Source organism: Phacochoerus africanus, chromosome 2 (genome assembly GCF_016906955.1).
Source record: "Phacochoerus africanus isolate WHEZ1 chromosome 2, ROS_Pafr_v1, whole genome shotgun sequence".
Classification (NCBI taxonomy): domain Eukaryota; kingdom Metazoa; phylum Chordata; class Mammalia; order Artiodactyla; family Suidae; genus Phacochoerus; species Phacochoerus africanus.
The window spans coordinates 206,259,131-206,275,878 of NC_062545.1; the positions used below are offsets into that span (position 1 = coordinate 206,259,131).

At 38.6% G+C, this 16,748-nt stretch overlaps 1 protein-coding gene across 1 annotated transcript in view; it reads right to left on the reverse strand.

The window, feature by feature from the left end:
- Positions 1-16,748, reverse strand: part of ADAMTSL1 (ADAMTS like 1) — a 452,838-nt gene that overhangs the window by 290,216 nt on the left and 145,874 nt on the right. The window contains exon 6 of the mRNA XM_047767602.1: positions 3,725-3,799. Coding sequence (XP_047623558.1) covers positions 3,725-3,799 — 75 coding nt within the window. The remainder of the gene's footprint in view (positions 1-3,724; positions 3,800-16,748) is intronic.

Consider the following 16,748-nt stretch of genomic DNA (forward strand, 5'->3'; position numbering starts at 1 on the left):
CAACAGAGTCTAGAGCTGTATAAGGGAGAACTATCATTCTTAATATGACTGACACAATTGAAATGTGATGGAAACAAAATATATAGGCACTTCTGGGTCATGCAGGAATTTATGCAGCAAATGAAATTACTAAAAACTTACTAGCAAGTATTCAAGGCTCTCTGTCAAAAAATCTATGATTCCCTCAACTTCATTTGGGTACCTGACTTTATGGCAGTCTTATTCCTTTGACTAAACCATCTCCCATACATATTTTATTGATTTGGGTCTTTATGGGCCTCGGTTTAGAATATAGTAGTTTCCTCTGTGAGACCCAGGATGCTTCTCTGAGTTCCTGCAGCACTTACTGTGTGATTTCATATTCATGCACTACCTTTATTTATTTACACTTTCTGTTTACTTACTGCATGTGTATTATTGCTCAAAGTGAGGAAACTATAGAGATGTAAGGACAGGAAAATAACTTATTTTCCTTCTCTGTCTTTTTAAAACTCTTTTTATTATTTTATTCAGTCTTATGTATGTATATGATATTTCATAAGAACTTAAAACAGAGAGAAGACCTTGTTTCCTGGTGCATTCTGATCTGAATCCAGCCAAAGATGAAGCCTAGGAGGCATCTTTTGTTTTAGGAAATCAGAGCATGCAGGGCATGAGGGTAATTATGACATATATTTCAAATCAGGTTAAATTCTCATGGGATTGAGAGGTGATTTAGAATAACTGCCTGCTGCAGGAAGGAATATAGATAGATTGAGTCTAGCAAAGGTTTCTAAAACTTGCACAAAGACCCTTGGTTTTGGCAGGGATTCTCTAGCAGAAATGTGGGGTGCCTGGGTAGGGCTCTTCAGCTTCTACCCCCATACCTAATCAGAATGACGCCTCTCTTATATGTTTTGTATATTAGGGTTTGGTGGGTTAAGGACAATTCTGGGCAATTTTAAGGTCTCTGGAGGTACTAAGGTACCTAATGATTTTCACTCAGTTATTCTAGATGTTGCCTACTTCAAGTTCTCTGCTAGAAGGAATACCAACAAGTGGAAAAGGTTGGTGTCCAACTAAATCCCTATGCCCCTCATATGAAGCAGTGCAGCCCCTCTTTGGATGTAGATCTGGCTTCCCTCCCTCTGCCTCCCCTGCCCCCTGCCCACCCCAGTGCAGAGAGGCCCTCACAGAAGGATACCAGGCACATGGAGAGAATGGTGGAGTGGGAGAACCATAGTAGTTGTCATCAAAGGAGAGCATTTGTATCTCCTTCCTCTATTTTACTCCTCCAGCTCCCTTCCCTGTATTTGCACTCATCGTGGAAGTATTTCTAGGACATAAATTAACTCAGTTTTGGAAAACTCTTAAAACTCTGAGTACCCGATTTACTTTCACTGGCAGTGCTCTCAGCTGTCCTTCCCAAGGTATCTCTGATTAAAGATGAACAGGTGGGAGTTCCCATTGTGGCCCAGTGGAAACAAATCCGACTAGTATCCATGAAGATGCAGGTTTGACCCCTGGCCTCACTTAGTGGGTCGGGGACCGGGCATTGCTGTGAGCTGTGGTGTAGCTCACAGACTCGGCTTGGATCTGGCGTTGCTGTGGTTATGGCCTAGGCCAGCAGCTATAGTTCCAATTTGACCCCTAGCCTAGGAACTTCCATCTTCCATGGGTGTGGCCCTAAAAAAAAATGATGACCTCGGCCTGGAGAGATTGCCTACACTTGTTCTGGTTTGGTGTTTGGCTCTAAACATTTAAGGTTGGTCCCATATTGGGCCAGCTTCTGGGAGTGAAGGGCAAAAGGGCTGCAAGATAAATAAGGCATCACTTACTCGCACATACATTTTGCTAAATTACATTCCAAATACAAAAACAAAATAGAAGCTTCCTCAGCTATACATCTGTTATCAATAATATGTCTGTTGGGGGAAAAAGCAAATTCCATTTTGCGTTTCATCATCCATGAATAGCATCTGAGGCTTTACCTATCAAATCCTTGGAGCAATTAAACCAAATAAGGCCAATTCTTCAGCTTCTTAGTGATCACATACTTAGGAAATCTTGGAGGCTAATACATTTATAAAAATGAATTTTCCTCTTATATCTATTCCTTCGGGTTCTTTTCTTTTGCATTGAGGACTAAGTCCCCCACTTGGTAATAGTCTTGGTCTGCTTGTTTTATTTTAGCCTGTCACTGTTCAGAAAAATACTGATTTTGAATGAGGTTCTTATACCAGCAGTTAATTCTGTCTAATTCTCAAGGGAAAAAATAAATCATTTGCATGGTAATAGTGTACACACATATATCATCTTCTGGCATGGGAACAATATATATTTCAGGGTTGGTCAGGGTTGGAAAAGGGCTTGGATCCATATAAGGTGACTTATCAGCATCTTTTGACTCTGCCTGAACTGTACCTTATTTATTCCTCCACTTCACATGACCTCTCAAATCCTACCTTTCCCATGAAATGTATTTATTTTTATTTTTTGAAAGAATTCAGTAGGCTGTCTGAACTTTCACAGGCCCCAATTTGTCTCCCTCTTTGTTTGTCTTTCTGGAATGATTTCATTTATAATCCAATTGCCAAAAGATAATACTTGCTACCTAAATTGGTTTTTAAGGCATGTATGTGGGAGGGAAGAAAGCAGAAGATGATAAATGACTTTCAAGGAAGCTAGGAGCAATCAGAGCGGAGGAGATCAGAAATGCTCATGGGACCAGCTGAAGCAAAGTATTTCAGTGAACAGCAAATACTAGCACATCCTCTTCTACCCCCTCCCTGGTTTACAGCCTGTAATCTAACAGGTTGACATCTAATAAACACTAAATAGTGATAATAAAAAGATGTGTCTGATGCAAGCTATTGCCTTTGGAATGGATAAGCAACGAGATCCTGCTATGTAGCATTAGGAACTATATCTAGTCACTTATGATGGAGCATGATAATGTGAGAAAAAAGAATGTATACATGTACGTGTGACTGGGTCACCTTGATGTACAGTAGAAAATTGACAGAACACTGTAAATCAGCTATAATGGAAAAAATAAAAATAATTATTAAAAAAATTAAAAAAAAGATGTGGCTGTGTACTGCTGGCTTGGCATGACTGAAGATCAATTCTGGCACAAACTCTGGTGATGCCATGCTGCCATTTGATCTTCAGGGTTATAATTACCCTTCCATCCTGAATCCCAATAGCTATTTTTAAGATGTTTGAGTCTTAAATTATTTTTAATACATGGGATACTTAATCATACTGCATGGTTTTCTTCAAATGCCATGGGGCTAAGACTGTTTGGTGTTGCTATATTTCCCTAAATAGATGAAGGAATGGAACAGAATAGTTGGAATAAAAAGAGAAAGAATGAAGGAGAGGGAACGAAGCTTGGGAAGAAGAAGAAAAAAGAGGTGAGGCAAGAAAAAAATTGAGCTTGATTGGAGGAAGAAGAGCAGGAATGAGAAATAATATTCACAAAATCAAAAACATGTGCTCAACTCATGAACAACCTATTGGGAGCATCTATTTTGTGTTTTTCAGCATGACTGTGGTTATAGGTAATTACCACAAAGGTTTCTGCTATCTCCTTAGGCAACCAAAAGATAAATAGAAGCACTCAAAATATCATATTATGATGTAGGATTACGATTTGAATCTCTGAATGTTAAACTTCTTTGGGACAAACAATAACAATAATGACTAAAATACTCAAAGGAGAACAACTGAGTTTACTTACACAAGTGATCAGGTCCTTTTAAGACAAGGCGAATATGTCTGCTTCCATAGGGAATAGCAACCACAGTGTCATCCACTAGAGAGAAACAAAGCAAAATCTTAAAAGCACATCATTTTGATACAAAATTATTGACTGTCTCCTCCACAGAGGTACTGACTTACATATGTCTCCAAACGATAATCTTTTTAAAAAGTGTTTGAGATGTGAACATCAATATGTGGTAATAAAATTTTCTACTTTCTTCAAAATAAAATATGCCAAAAAAGCTGGTCACTAGCTAGCTCATGGGGAATCTGGCTTTTTTTTTTTTGTTTAAATCATGAATTTTGATTGCAAACTTCCATTTCTGATTTTAAAACCTGATCTTTTATTCTCAAATTTCTCTCAATTGAAGAAGTTGTGTGGAATTACAAAAAGAAAATATATTCTTTTTTTAACAGTCTTTTTTTTTTTTGTATTTTTGCTATTTCTTTGGGCCGCTCCCACGGCATATGGAGGTTCCCAGGCTAGGGGTCGAATCAGAGCTGTAGCCACTGGCCTACTCCAGAGCCACAGCAACGCAGGATCCGAGCCGCGTCTGCAGCCTACACCACAGCTCACTGTAACGCCGGATCGTTAACCCACTGAGCAAGGGCAGGGACCGAACCCGCAACCTCATGGTTCCCAGTCGGATTCATTAACCACTGCGCCACGACGGGAACTCCAGAAAATATATTCTAATGTTCAAAGGAGGACTTTACTACATCAAAATTTGGACTTCTCTCTAGCAAAGTAACTGTCTTGGATGAATAGGACAGATAAGAATAGAAGACAACACACTTGTGTTTTTTAATCTTTCAGGGCAGAGATCATGCTTTCCAGTTCTTTAATATCCTTCACACTGTCTACATCTAATAATATATATGTATATAGGAAGTGTCTCATTCTCTCCACGCACCCTCTTTATTTTGAAAATTAAAAAAGATTGTATTACAGACCATTTTAAAATGAATTAATTTTCATCCTACTTGAAAACTGAGCCTAAATTCATTAAAAGCAATCCCCAAACATACATTTGTGAAAAAATTAGAGGTATTACATGCATCCCAAATGCATCACAGGTGTTCTTATTTAGAACTCCATTTGTGACAAGATATACTTTATATTTACATGCACAGAAGTGTTTCACTTTCACCTAAATTATACTGTTTATTCCTTCACCCAAACTTGTCATATGGGCAAAAAAGATGCTACCATCTCAATTTTACGACCAAGACATAAAGACTCTGAGAAGTAAACCCAAGGTCAAAAAACAGGAAGGCATTCCAGAAAGCAAGGGAAAGGCACATATTTGTAAACTCACCAGCACATTCAGAAGCTCTGTGGGATTCTCTGTTCCACATATATCTTTCCAATATTATACCCTGCCATCCTATTCCTAGAATTTCATTTAAGTAAAAGAATCCCAAAAGGTATGTAAACAGAATGATTTAGGTTGAAAGTGAAATTCTTCAGTGCCATGTAAACATAAGGTGTTATTTCTCTGACACTTAACACTATCATCCTGCCTTTGGAAGAATTTAAATTTCATAAATGAATCTCATAAGTTCCTTAACTTCCTTTATCCTTAGTTCCTCTTTTTTTAAAACAGGGAAAACAACACTTACCTCATAATATTGTATGAACACATACGGCTATGGCTATAGATATGTATATTATATATAAATATATATAGCCTGAAACACAGTATTTTGTAAATATCATCTTTTCTCTCTCTCTATTCCAAGTCTCCTTAAGGACAGGAACTGAAATACTGTTTATTTTGATGATTTTAACTACCTCAAGGCCCCTAGTGCACAGCCAACTGAATGAGAAAGAAAAATCATATGCTCTTAATTCCTTCCCTAAAAGGTTACATTTATCAAGTTTTCTATAATATTGAATAGTCAACTCACAGTACAAACTTCTGGCTGTTTTTAATGTCAGGCATTGTTGAAGAAAAGGTTGAATTTTGGATAGCTAAGAGTTTGTGGCATATAAGAATAAAATATGTAAGGGGGATATAGAAAAGGAACATCAAATGTTCAGAATGGGCCTGCATAGTTTAAATGTCCTGCATAAAGACAAGCATTTTTAATCTCACAAAAGAAACTCAAAGCAGTTAAAACAATGGACTTTCTAGAAATAGAAAGTCTGTTTATCCACAGATCAAGTCAAGTGCAAGGCAAAGGAAAGCTTTCTGTTTCGCCCTGCCAGGCTCGGCAATGGTCTTCTGATTCCCACATGGCTCAGGGCATCCCTCTTGTTCTGTTGAGAAGTGACTCACATTCCCCACACTGAGGCATCAACCCTAGCTTTTGAATGATACAGTGGCCTTCGTATACTCCCCAAGGAAGATGGGGAGGGCCTAGAAGGTTATTGGGTAGGATGGAGAGAACAGACCAGGTGAGAATGCAATGTCTCCAGATGACCTCCAGCAATTTCCAGGTAAAAGAGGAGTGCAAAGACCTCAGGCTGGTGCCAACCTGAAGAGTCAGAAGTACACCAGGGGCAGGAAGAGTCATGGACTATTCTTCTTTGGTTTGTAAAGAGCTAGCGGGCAACTGGAAGGTCATCAGGCAATTAGAAACTTCATTATTTTAACCCAAGATAATTTTTTGAGTGTCTCCTAGTGTCAGGTTGCATACTACATACCACAAAATCAGTGATGAAGATGACAAAGCACTAGCCCTACAAAATGTTTCCTGAGAAAGGGATCTAAGTTAAAACATGCAAGGAAATATAATATACTATAACCTAATCATGGAGATTCCCAAGTACATTAATTAGTTTCTTAAGATCCCTTATCCAAAGAAATCCATTCTACACAATGTAACCCACTGTGTTCCCAATGTGTTTACCCAGGGCAACCTTTCCTTATGTTATCATCTATAAACATCAGTAGATAAATATCATAACATACTTTAAGGTATGGTACTTTTCATTTGACAAAAAGCAAGATAGGAAAAAAACTAATTTTATTTGCTGCACATTGATAAGAAGCTAGTCTTCGAGTCGGTACTTAATTGATTCTTTGAGGAACAATTTTTCAAAATTTAGCATATATAAAATCAGAATGCACCTCACAATCAATATTTATATTCTCTCTCACAGGTGCCAACAGCAAAACAGGCAAAAAATCAAGCTTGCAAAACAAGTGTCAGTGGCTTGGAAGAAGATTCCAAGACATTAGTGAAACACACTATTTAAATCCTTGGAATCCAATAGTTGTGGGAATGGAGGGAGATGAGGAATCAGTAGTGCTCTACAATATTCCCAAAGTGGGAGCCCAAAGCAAGCTAACTCTACATAACTGCAAGCCTGAATTAAGAACCCAGCATCAAGACTTCTGCTTTCATGGAGTTTCTGCTGTGGCCAGTGGAAACGAATCTGACTGGTAACCATAAGGTTGTGGATTTGATCCCTGGCTTCACTCAGTGGGTTAAGGATCCAGTGTTGCCGTGAGCTGTGGTGTAAGTTTCAGATGCAGCTCAGATCTGGTGTTGCTGTGGCTCTGGCGTAGGCCAGCAGCTGTAGCTCTGATTCAACCCATAGCCTGGGAACCTCTATATGCTGCAGGTGCTACCTTAAAAAGCAAAAAAAAAGACTTCTGCTCCCTGTCAAGATGAAGTCATAGGGCCCAGGCTTAACCTCCTTCTTGAAACAATCAAAAAGTCAGAAGATATGATATGATATGAAACATTGGCTTTCAAGACACTGGATATCAAGCAAAGGACAGTGATTCCTGAGATTCAGGCAACATGAGGCAAACCTTAACACTGCTCCAGCCTTCTACCTTGGAAGACATTCCAGGCCATGGCTCAGGAAGTGGGAGCTTGGATAGAGCCTGGAGGATCCTCTGAGTTGAGGAGACAAAGGTATGAGTATGAGTCCAAAGAGATCAAGGTGGCGATAGTTTGAAGTACAGATTACTTCTCTGTGTCTAGAGGGGAGAGAGTGACACAAGGATGACTCTGGAGATTTAAGAGCATTCCCTTTAGGTAACCAGCAGCTTAAACATACTAATCAGGACATGCATGTGAAAAAACAACATGAAGCCAGGAGAAGGACCACACTATATAGATCCCATACATATAGGACTGGGAATAGTATCTTATCCTATTAGCCAGGCAGGAAAACTTAATAATTCACCAGACATTGAGTACTTAGAAGCATCTTGTCTCAGTAGTAAGGCACAATTGCCACTAATAGAGATATGTCTTTGGTCCTGTCTACCATATTTTAAGACCCCAAAGTACCAAACTGATTCCAAATAACTTAAGAACAAAACTCAAGAATACTCATAGGAATACAAAAATATCTAGTATCCAAGAAGATAAAGTTTGCAATGTCTGAAATTAGGTAAAAAAAAATTATGGAGCATGGAAAGAAATACCCCCAAAATACACCCTGTACTTAAAAAGAAAAATTGATCACTCAAAGCACAGAGAAGATATTAAAATAGTAATATAATTTGATTTCATATGTTGAAAAGGTAAAGTCAAAGGAGAGACGGGATTAAGATGGCGGAATAGAAGGACTGGAGCTCAACTTCTCTCCTAAAAACAACAAAATGCACAACTAAAGACTGAGCATTCTTCACCCAAATGGACTGAAAACCTTAAAAAAGATATCCTACTCCAGAAGAAAAAGAGGAGGACATATCAAGAGATAGGAGGGGCGATTTCACGATACACACAACCCCATACCTCCTGGGTGGGAAGCCCCACAGACTGGAAACTAACTGATTCACAGAGACTCACCTACAGGAGTGAGAGTTCTGAGCCCCACATCAAACTCTCACGTGTGGGGATCTGGCACTGGGAGAAAGAGCCCCTGGAGCGTCTGCCACGGAAGGCCAGTGGGGCTTGTGTGCAGGAGCTCCACCAGACTGGGAGAAACGGAGACCTCATTCTTAAAAGGCACACACAGAGTTTCACGTACACTGGGTCCCAGGGCAGAGCAAAGTCTCCATAGGAATCTGGGTCAAACCTGACTGCAGTTCTTGGAGAACATCCTGGGAAAACAGGGGTGAATGTGGCTTGTTGTGAGGGAAGGACATAAAAGCAGAGCTCTTGGGAATATACATCAGCATGTGTTTCCCTGGAGGTGGCCATTTTGGGAAAATCTGGCCCCACCCTTCAGTCAGCTTCTGAGAAGCCCCAGGGCAAACAACAATCCAGGTGGGATCACAGCCCTGCCCCTCAGTAAACAGGCTACCTAAAGACCCCTCAGGCACACAGCTGCCTCTAATCCCATCCAGAGACTAAGCCCCACACACCAGAGGGATTAGAATCAGCTCCAACTACCAGTGGGGAGGCATCAGCCCCTCCCATCAGGAAGCCTACAGCAAGCCCCTCATACTGACTTCAGCCACAGGGGGGCAGACACCAGAAGTAAGAGAGGCTACAACTCTATTATCTGTAAAAAGGTCACCACACCAAAAAACTAAAAATGAAAAGACAGAGAACTATAACTCACATGAGGGAGAAAGGAAAAACCCCAGAAAATCAGCTAAGCAAGGAGGAGATTCTTAGCCTCCAGGAAAAAGACTTTAGACTGTTGATGCTGAAGACAATGCAAGACATTGGAAAGAAACTGGAGGCAAAGATGGATAACTTACAGGAAACACTGACCAAAGAGATACAAGATATAAAACTTAAACAAGAAGAGATGCAAAATACAATAATGGAAATAAAAAATTCACTAGAAGCAGCCAACAGCAGGATACAGGAGGCAGAAGAACAAATAAGCGAGGTGGAGGACAGATTAGTGGAACTTGCGGATGCAGAACAGAAAAGAGAAAAAAGATTGAAAAGAAATGAAGAGAGTCTCAGAGAACTCTGGGACAACATTAAACACACCAACATCCGTATTATAGGGGTGCCAAAAGGAGAAGAGAGAGCAAAGGAGACAGAAAAAATATTCCAAGAGATAATAGCCGAAAATGTCCCTAACGTGGCGAAGGAATCACTCACTCAAATCCAGGAAGCACAACGAGTACCATATAAAATAAACACAAGGAGGAACACCCCGAGACACATATTAATCAAACTGACCAAAATTAAAGACAAAGAGAACATACGGAAAGCAGCTAGGGAAAAGAAACAAATAACATACAAGGGAACCCCAATAAGGTTATCGGCAGATTTTTCAGCAGAAACTCTGCAGGCCAGAAGGGAGTGGCATGATATACTTAACATGATGAAAGGAAAAAAACCTCCAACCAAGATTACTCTACCCAGCATAAGCAAAAGCTGAGAGAATTCAGCAACACTAAACCAGCCTTACAACAAATACTAGAAGAACTTCTATAGGCAGAAAAGAACAAGAGAAGAAGGAAAGAAAAAAGAGCAGCAAAAACAAACCCAAAGCAGTTAATAAAATGGCAATAAGAACATACATATCAAAAATTACCTTAAATGTTAATGGACTAAACGTCCCGACCAAAAGACACAGACTTGCTGAATGGATATAAAAAACAAGACCCATATATATGCTGTCTTCAAGAGACCCACTTTGCTTTTAGGGACACACACAAATTGAAAGTGAGAGGATGGAAGAACATATTTCATGCAAACGGGGATCAAAAGAAAGCTGGAGTAGCAATACTCATATCAGACAAAATACACTTGAAAATGAAGACTATTTTAAGGGACAAAGAAGGACATTACATAATGATCAAAGGATCAATCCAAGAAGAATATATAACAATTTTAAATATCTACACACCCAACACAGGTTCACCACCATATATAAGGCAACTGCTAACAACCTTAAAAGGAGAAATCGACAATAACACAATCATAGTCGGGGACTTTAACACCCCACTGACAGCAATGGACAGATCAACCAGATAGAAAATCAATAAGGAAACACAGGCCCTGAATGATGCATTAAACCAGATGGACTTCATAGATACCTATAGGACATTCCATCCCAAAGCAACAGAACACACATTCTTCTCAAGTGCACATGGAACTTTCTCTAAGATGGATCACATCCTGGGCTACAAATCCAACCTCAGTCACTTTAAGAAAATTGAAATCATATCAAGCATCTTTTCCAACCACAACACTCTACAACTGGACATCAACAACAAGAAAAAAACTTCAAAAAACACAAACATGTGGAGACGAAACAACATGCTACTAAACGACCAATGGATCACGGAAGAAATCAAAGAGGAAGTTAAAAAAATACCTAGAAGCAAATGACAATGAAGATATGACACTCCAAAACCTATGGGATGCAGCAAAAGCTATTCTAAGAGGAAAGTTTAGAGCAATACAAGCCCACCTCGGGAAACAAGAAAAAGCTCAAAGAAACAACCTAACTTTACATCTAAAGCAGCTCGAGAGAGAAGAACAGACAAGACCTAAAGTTAGTAGAAGGAAAGAAATCATAAAGATCAGAGCAGAAATCAATGAAATAGAAACAAAGAAACCCATAGAAAAGATCAATGAAACGAAAAGCTGGTTCTTTGATAAGATCAACAAAATTGATAAACCCCTAGCCAGACGTATCAAGCAAAAAAGAGAGAGGACTCAAATCAATAAAAGTAGAAATGAAAAAGGAGAAGTAACAACGGACATCACAGAAATGCAAAGGATCATAAGAGACTACTATATGCAACTATGTGCCAATAACATGGAAAACCTAGAAGAAATGGACAAATTCTTAGAAAAGTACAATCTTCCAAGACTAAACCAAGATGAAATAGAAAAGATGAATGGACCCATCACAAGAACTGAAATTGAAATGGTGATGAATAAACTTCGAACAAACAAAAGTCCAGGACCAGATGGCTTCAGAGTAGAATTCTATCAAACATTTAGACAAGAGCTAACACCTCTCCTTCTGAAACTATTTCAAAAATTTGCAGAGGATGGGATACTCCCAAAGTCATCCTATGAGGCCACCATCACCCTGGTACCAAAACCAGACAAAGACTCCACAATAAAGAAAACTATAGGCCAATTTCACTGATGAACTTCGATGCAAAAATCCTCAACAAAATACTAGGAAACCGCATCCAACAATACATTAAAAGGATTGTATGCCATGATCAAGTGGGATTTATCCCAGGGATGCAAGGGTTCTTCAATATCCACAAATCCATCAGTATGATACACCACATTAACAAACTGAAGAATCAAAACCATATGATCCTCTCAATAGAAGCAGAAAAAGCCTTTGACAAAATAGCCTTTGACACCAATTTCTGATAAAAACCCTTCAGAAAGTTGACATACAGGGAACCTACCTCAATCTGATAAAGGCCATATATGACAAACCCACAGCAAACATCATGCTCAATGGTGAAAAGCTGAAAGAATTCCCGCTGAGATGAGGAACAAGACAAGGATGTCCACTCTCACCACTACTCTTCAACTCAATTCTTTAAGTCCTAGCCACAGCAATCAGAGAATTAAAAGAAATAAAAGGAAAAAGAAGCAAATTGGAAAGGAAGAAGTAAAACTATCACTATTTGCAGATGACATGATACTATACCTAGAGAATCCTAAAGACTCAACCAGAAAACTGTTAGAGCTCATCCACGAATTTGGCAAAGTCGCAGGATACAAAATTAATACACAGAAAGGACGGCATTTCTATACCCTAACAATGAAAGAGCAGAAAAAGAAATTAGGGAAGCAATCCCATTTACCATCACATCCAAAAGAATAAAATACCTAGGAGTAAACCTACCTAAAGAGACAAAAGACCTGTACTCTGAAAACTATAAGACACTGATGAAAGAAATCAAAGATGACACAGATAGATGGAAAGATATACCATGCTCCTGGATTGGAAGAGTTAATATTATCAAAATGACTCTACTACCTAAGGCAATCTACAGATTCAATGCAATCCCTATCAAATTACCAAGAACATTTTTCACAGAACTCAAACAAAATATTGTAGAGTTTGTTTGGAAGCACAAAAGACCCAGAGTAGCCAGAGACATCCTGAAAAAGAAAAACGGAGCTGAAGGAAGCAGGCTCCCTGATTTCAGACTATACTACAAAGCAACAATCATCAAAACTGTATGGTACTGGCACAAAGACAGACATATAGATCAGTGGAACAGGATAGAAAGCCCAGAATGAAACCCACACACCTACAGCCAACTAATCTATGACAAAGGAGGCAAGGATATACAATGGAGAAAGGACAGCTTGTTCAATAAGCGGTGCTGGGAAAACTGGACAGCCACATGGAAAAGAATGAGATTAGAACACTCCCTAACACCATACACAAGAATAAACTCCAAGTGGATTAAAGACCTAGATATAAGACCTGATACTACAAAACTCTTAGAGGAAAACATAGGCCAAACACTCTGACATAAATGAAAGCAACATCTTCTCAGATCCACCTCTTAGAGTATTGAAAATAAAAACAAAAATAAACAAATGGGACCTACTCAAACTTAAAAGTTTCTGCACAGCAAAGGAAACCCTAAACAAAATGAAAAGACAACCCACAGAATGGGAGAAAATCTTTGCAAGTGAATCAACTGACAAGGGATTCATCTCCAAAATTTATAAACACCTTCTACAGCTCCATACCAAAAAAAAAAAAAACAAACAAAAAACCCCATCAAAAATGGGCAGAAGATCTAAACAGACAATTCTCCAAAGAATACATACAGATTGCCAGAAAACACATGAAAAGATGTTCAACATCACTAATTATTAGAGAAATGCAAATCAAAACCACTCTGAGGTACCACCTTACACTAGCCAGAATGGCCATCATCAAAAAGTCTACAAACAATAATGCTGGAGAGGGTGTGAGAAAAAGGAACCCTAGTACACTGTTGGTGGGATTGTAAATTGGTGCAACCACTGTGGAAAGCAGTATGGAGATTCCTCAGAAAACTAAACATAGAACTACCATTTGATCCAGCAATCCCACTCCTGGGCATCTATCCAGAGAAAACCATGGCTCACAAAGACACATGTACTCCAGTGTTCATTGCAGCACTATTTACAATAGCCAAAACATGGAAACAACCTAAATGTCCATCGACAGAGGAGTGGATCCAGAAGATGTGCTACATATACACAATGGAATATTATTCAGCCATTAAAATGAACGAAATACTGGCATTTTTTGCAACATGGATGGATCTAGAAACTATCATGCTAAGTGAAGTCAGCCATACAATGAGACCCCAACATCCAATGCTTTCACTGACATGTGGAATCTGAAAAAAAGGAGAGACTGAACTTCTTTGCAGAACAGATGCTGACTCACAGACATTGAAAAACTTATGGTCTCCAGAGGAGACAGTTTGGGGGGTGGGGGGATGTGTTTGGGATGTGGGATGGAAATCCTGTGAAATCAGATTGTTATGATCATTATACAACTACAGATGTGATAAATTCATTTGAGTAATAAAAAAAAGCCCAAAAAAAAAAAAAAGAAAAATGAAAAGGTTAAGTTAAAAAAAAATCTCCAGGCCCAGATAATTTCACTGGTCATTATTACCAAGCATTTAAAGAAGAAATAACGTCAATCCTATACATTCTCTTCCACTAAAGAGAAGACAAGGGATCACACTTGCCAACTTGTGGTATGAGGCCGGCTTCATGCTGATACCAAACTGAGACAAAGATGTTATAAAACAATTAACACTTTGGACAACTATCACTCATGAACATATATACCCACAATTTCCTGGCGAATCAAATCCAGTAATCTATATAAAGAATAATACACCATGACCGAGGAGAGTTGATTCCAGGAATGCAAGGTTAGTTCTTTATTCGAAAATGAATTAATGTTATACATTACAGTAAAAATCTTAGGAACTCTCACAGATCATGTCAACTGAGGCAGGAAAAGCATTTGATAAAATTCAACATCCATTCATGATGCTCCAAAAATTAGGAAGAAAATTTCCTCAAGGCAATAAAGACCATCTACAAAAACCTAGAGCTGATGTCATACTCAATGGTGAGAAATTGAATGCTTTCCCTCTTAAGAATGACAGTAACGTAAGAATATCTACTTTTGCCACTTCTTCTCCAACATTGTATTGGACATCCTTATCAGTGTAGTAAGGCAATAAATAAAATACTGGTTTACAAAAAATAAATGAGTAGTTTACCAATTGAAAAGGAAGAAATAAAATCATCCTTCTTTGTAAACAACTTATCTAATTATGCCTTACTGTACTAGCAAGGATGACTAATAGAGAATTCAAAAACACTCAGAAGAATTAAGTGAGCTTATCAGCAAGTTTGCAAAATACATGGCCAAGAGTAAATCAGAAATATACAACTGAAGCTGAAATACAAAATACAAAATATGATGCTGAAAACCAATAAAGACTGATGAAAAAACCAAAGAAGATCTAAATAAATGGATAGACATGAAATGCTCAAAGGATAATATCTCAACATATTAAACACATCAGTTCTCTCCAAATCAACCTGTAGAATTAACAAAATTATCATCAAAATCCCAGCAAGCTTTCTGTATATATGGACAAATTATAAAATTTATATAAGATTTTAAAAGAATTACTATAGAACAGACAATTTTTGTTTTCTTTTTTTCTTTTTAGGGCTTATCCACAGCATATGGAGGTTCCCAGGCTAGGGGTCGAATCAGAGCTGTAGCTGCCGGCCTACAATGCACCAGAGCCACAGCAATGCCAGATCTGAGCCACATCTGTGACTTACACCTACAATGCACCAGAGCCATAGGAACACCAGATCCTTTACCCACTGAGCGAGGCCAGGGATCAAACCTTCAACCTCATGGTTCCTAGTCAGATTTGTTTCCACTGAGCCATGATGGGAACTCCTAGAATAGCCAAAATGATTTTGAAAAGGAGAATAAATTTAGAAAAATCAAAGTACCTGATTTTTTTTTTAAGGGCCGCACCCATGGCCTATGGAAGTTCCCAGGTTGGGGTCAAATCAGAGTCACAGCAACACCAGATCAAAGATGCATGTGCCACTGATGCCGCAGCTCACAGCAACGCTAGATCCTTAACCCACTGAGTGAGGCCAGGGATCAAACCCACATCCTCAGGGATACGAGTAGGGTTCTTAACCCGCTGAGCCACAATAGTAACTCCTCAAGTAGCTGATTTTAACACTTGCTTTTAAGCTATAGTAAGCTTTATACTAAGTAAGACAATGTGATATTGGTAAAGGGATCAATTCATAGATCAGAACAGAAAGCCCAGAAACAGACCTACTCAGAAATGAACAATGGATTTTAGTTCCATTGTGTTAAAGGCAATTCAAGGAAGAAAAGAAAATCACCATTTCAACAAATGCCTGGAAAAATTGGACATCTTTGTACAAAGAACAATTTAACCTAGATATAAACCTTATAACTTATATAAAAATTACCTGAAAATAGGACATAGATCTAAAAGTAAAATAGAAAACTATAACACTTTTAGAAGACATAGGCAAAAATTATGTGACCTGGGATTAGGTAGAGTTCTTAGGCATGACATGAAGTGCACAATCCATGGAAAGAAGAAAATGATAAACTGGTCTTTATCAAAATTAAAAGGTTTAGCTTTGTGAAAGATAATGCTAAGCCATTTTGAAAAAGGAAGGTACCTTCTGAAAGAAAATATTTTCAAATCATATATCAAACACTTATACTCAGAATATGTAAATACAATATATAAATATAATATGTAAATAACTCTTAAAACTCAATAGAACAGGAAACCAACCTGTTCTATTCTGTTCTGTTCTATTCTATTCTAGCTTATTCTATTGGCCGTAACTGTGGCATATGGAAGTTCCCAGGCTAGGGGTCAATTTGGACCCCTAGGGGTCAATTTGGACACCACAGCCACAGCAACACCGGACCTGAGCCACATCTTTGACTTACACTATAGTTTGTGGTAATGCCAGATCCCTAACCCAGTGAGTGAGGCCAGGGAGGGACTTGCATCCTCATGGACACTATGTCAGATTCTTAACCAGCTGAGCCACAACGGGAACTCCCAAACAACCTC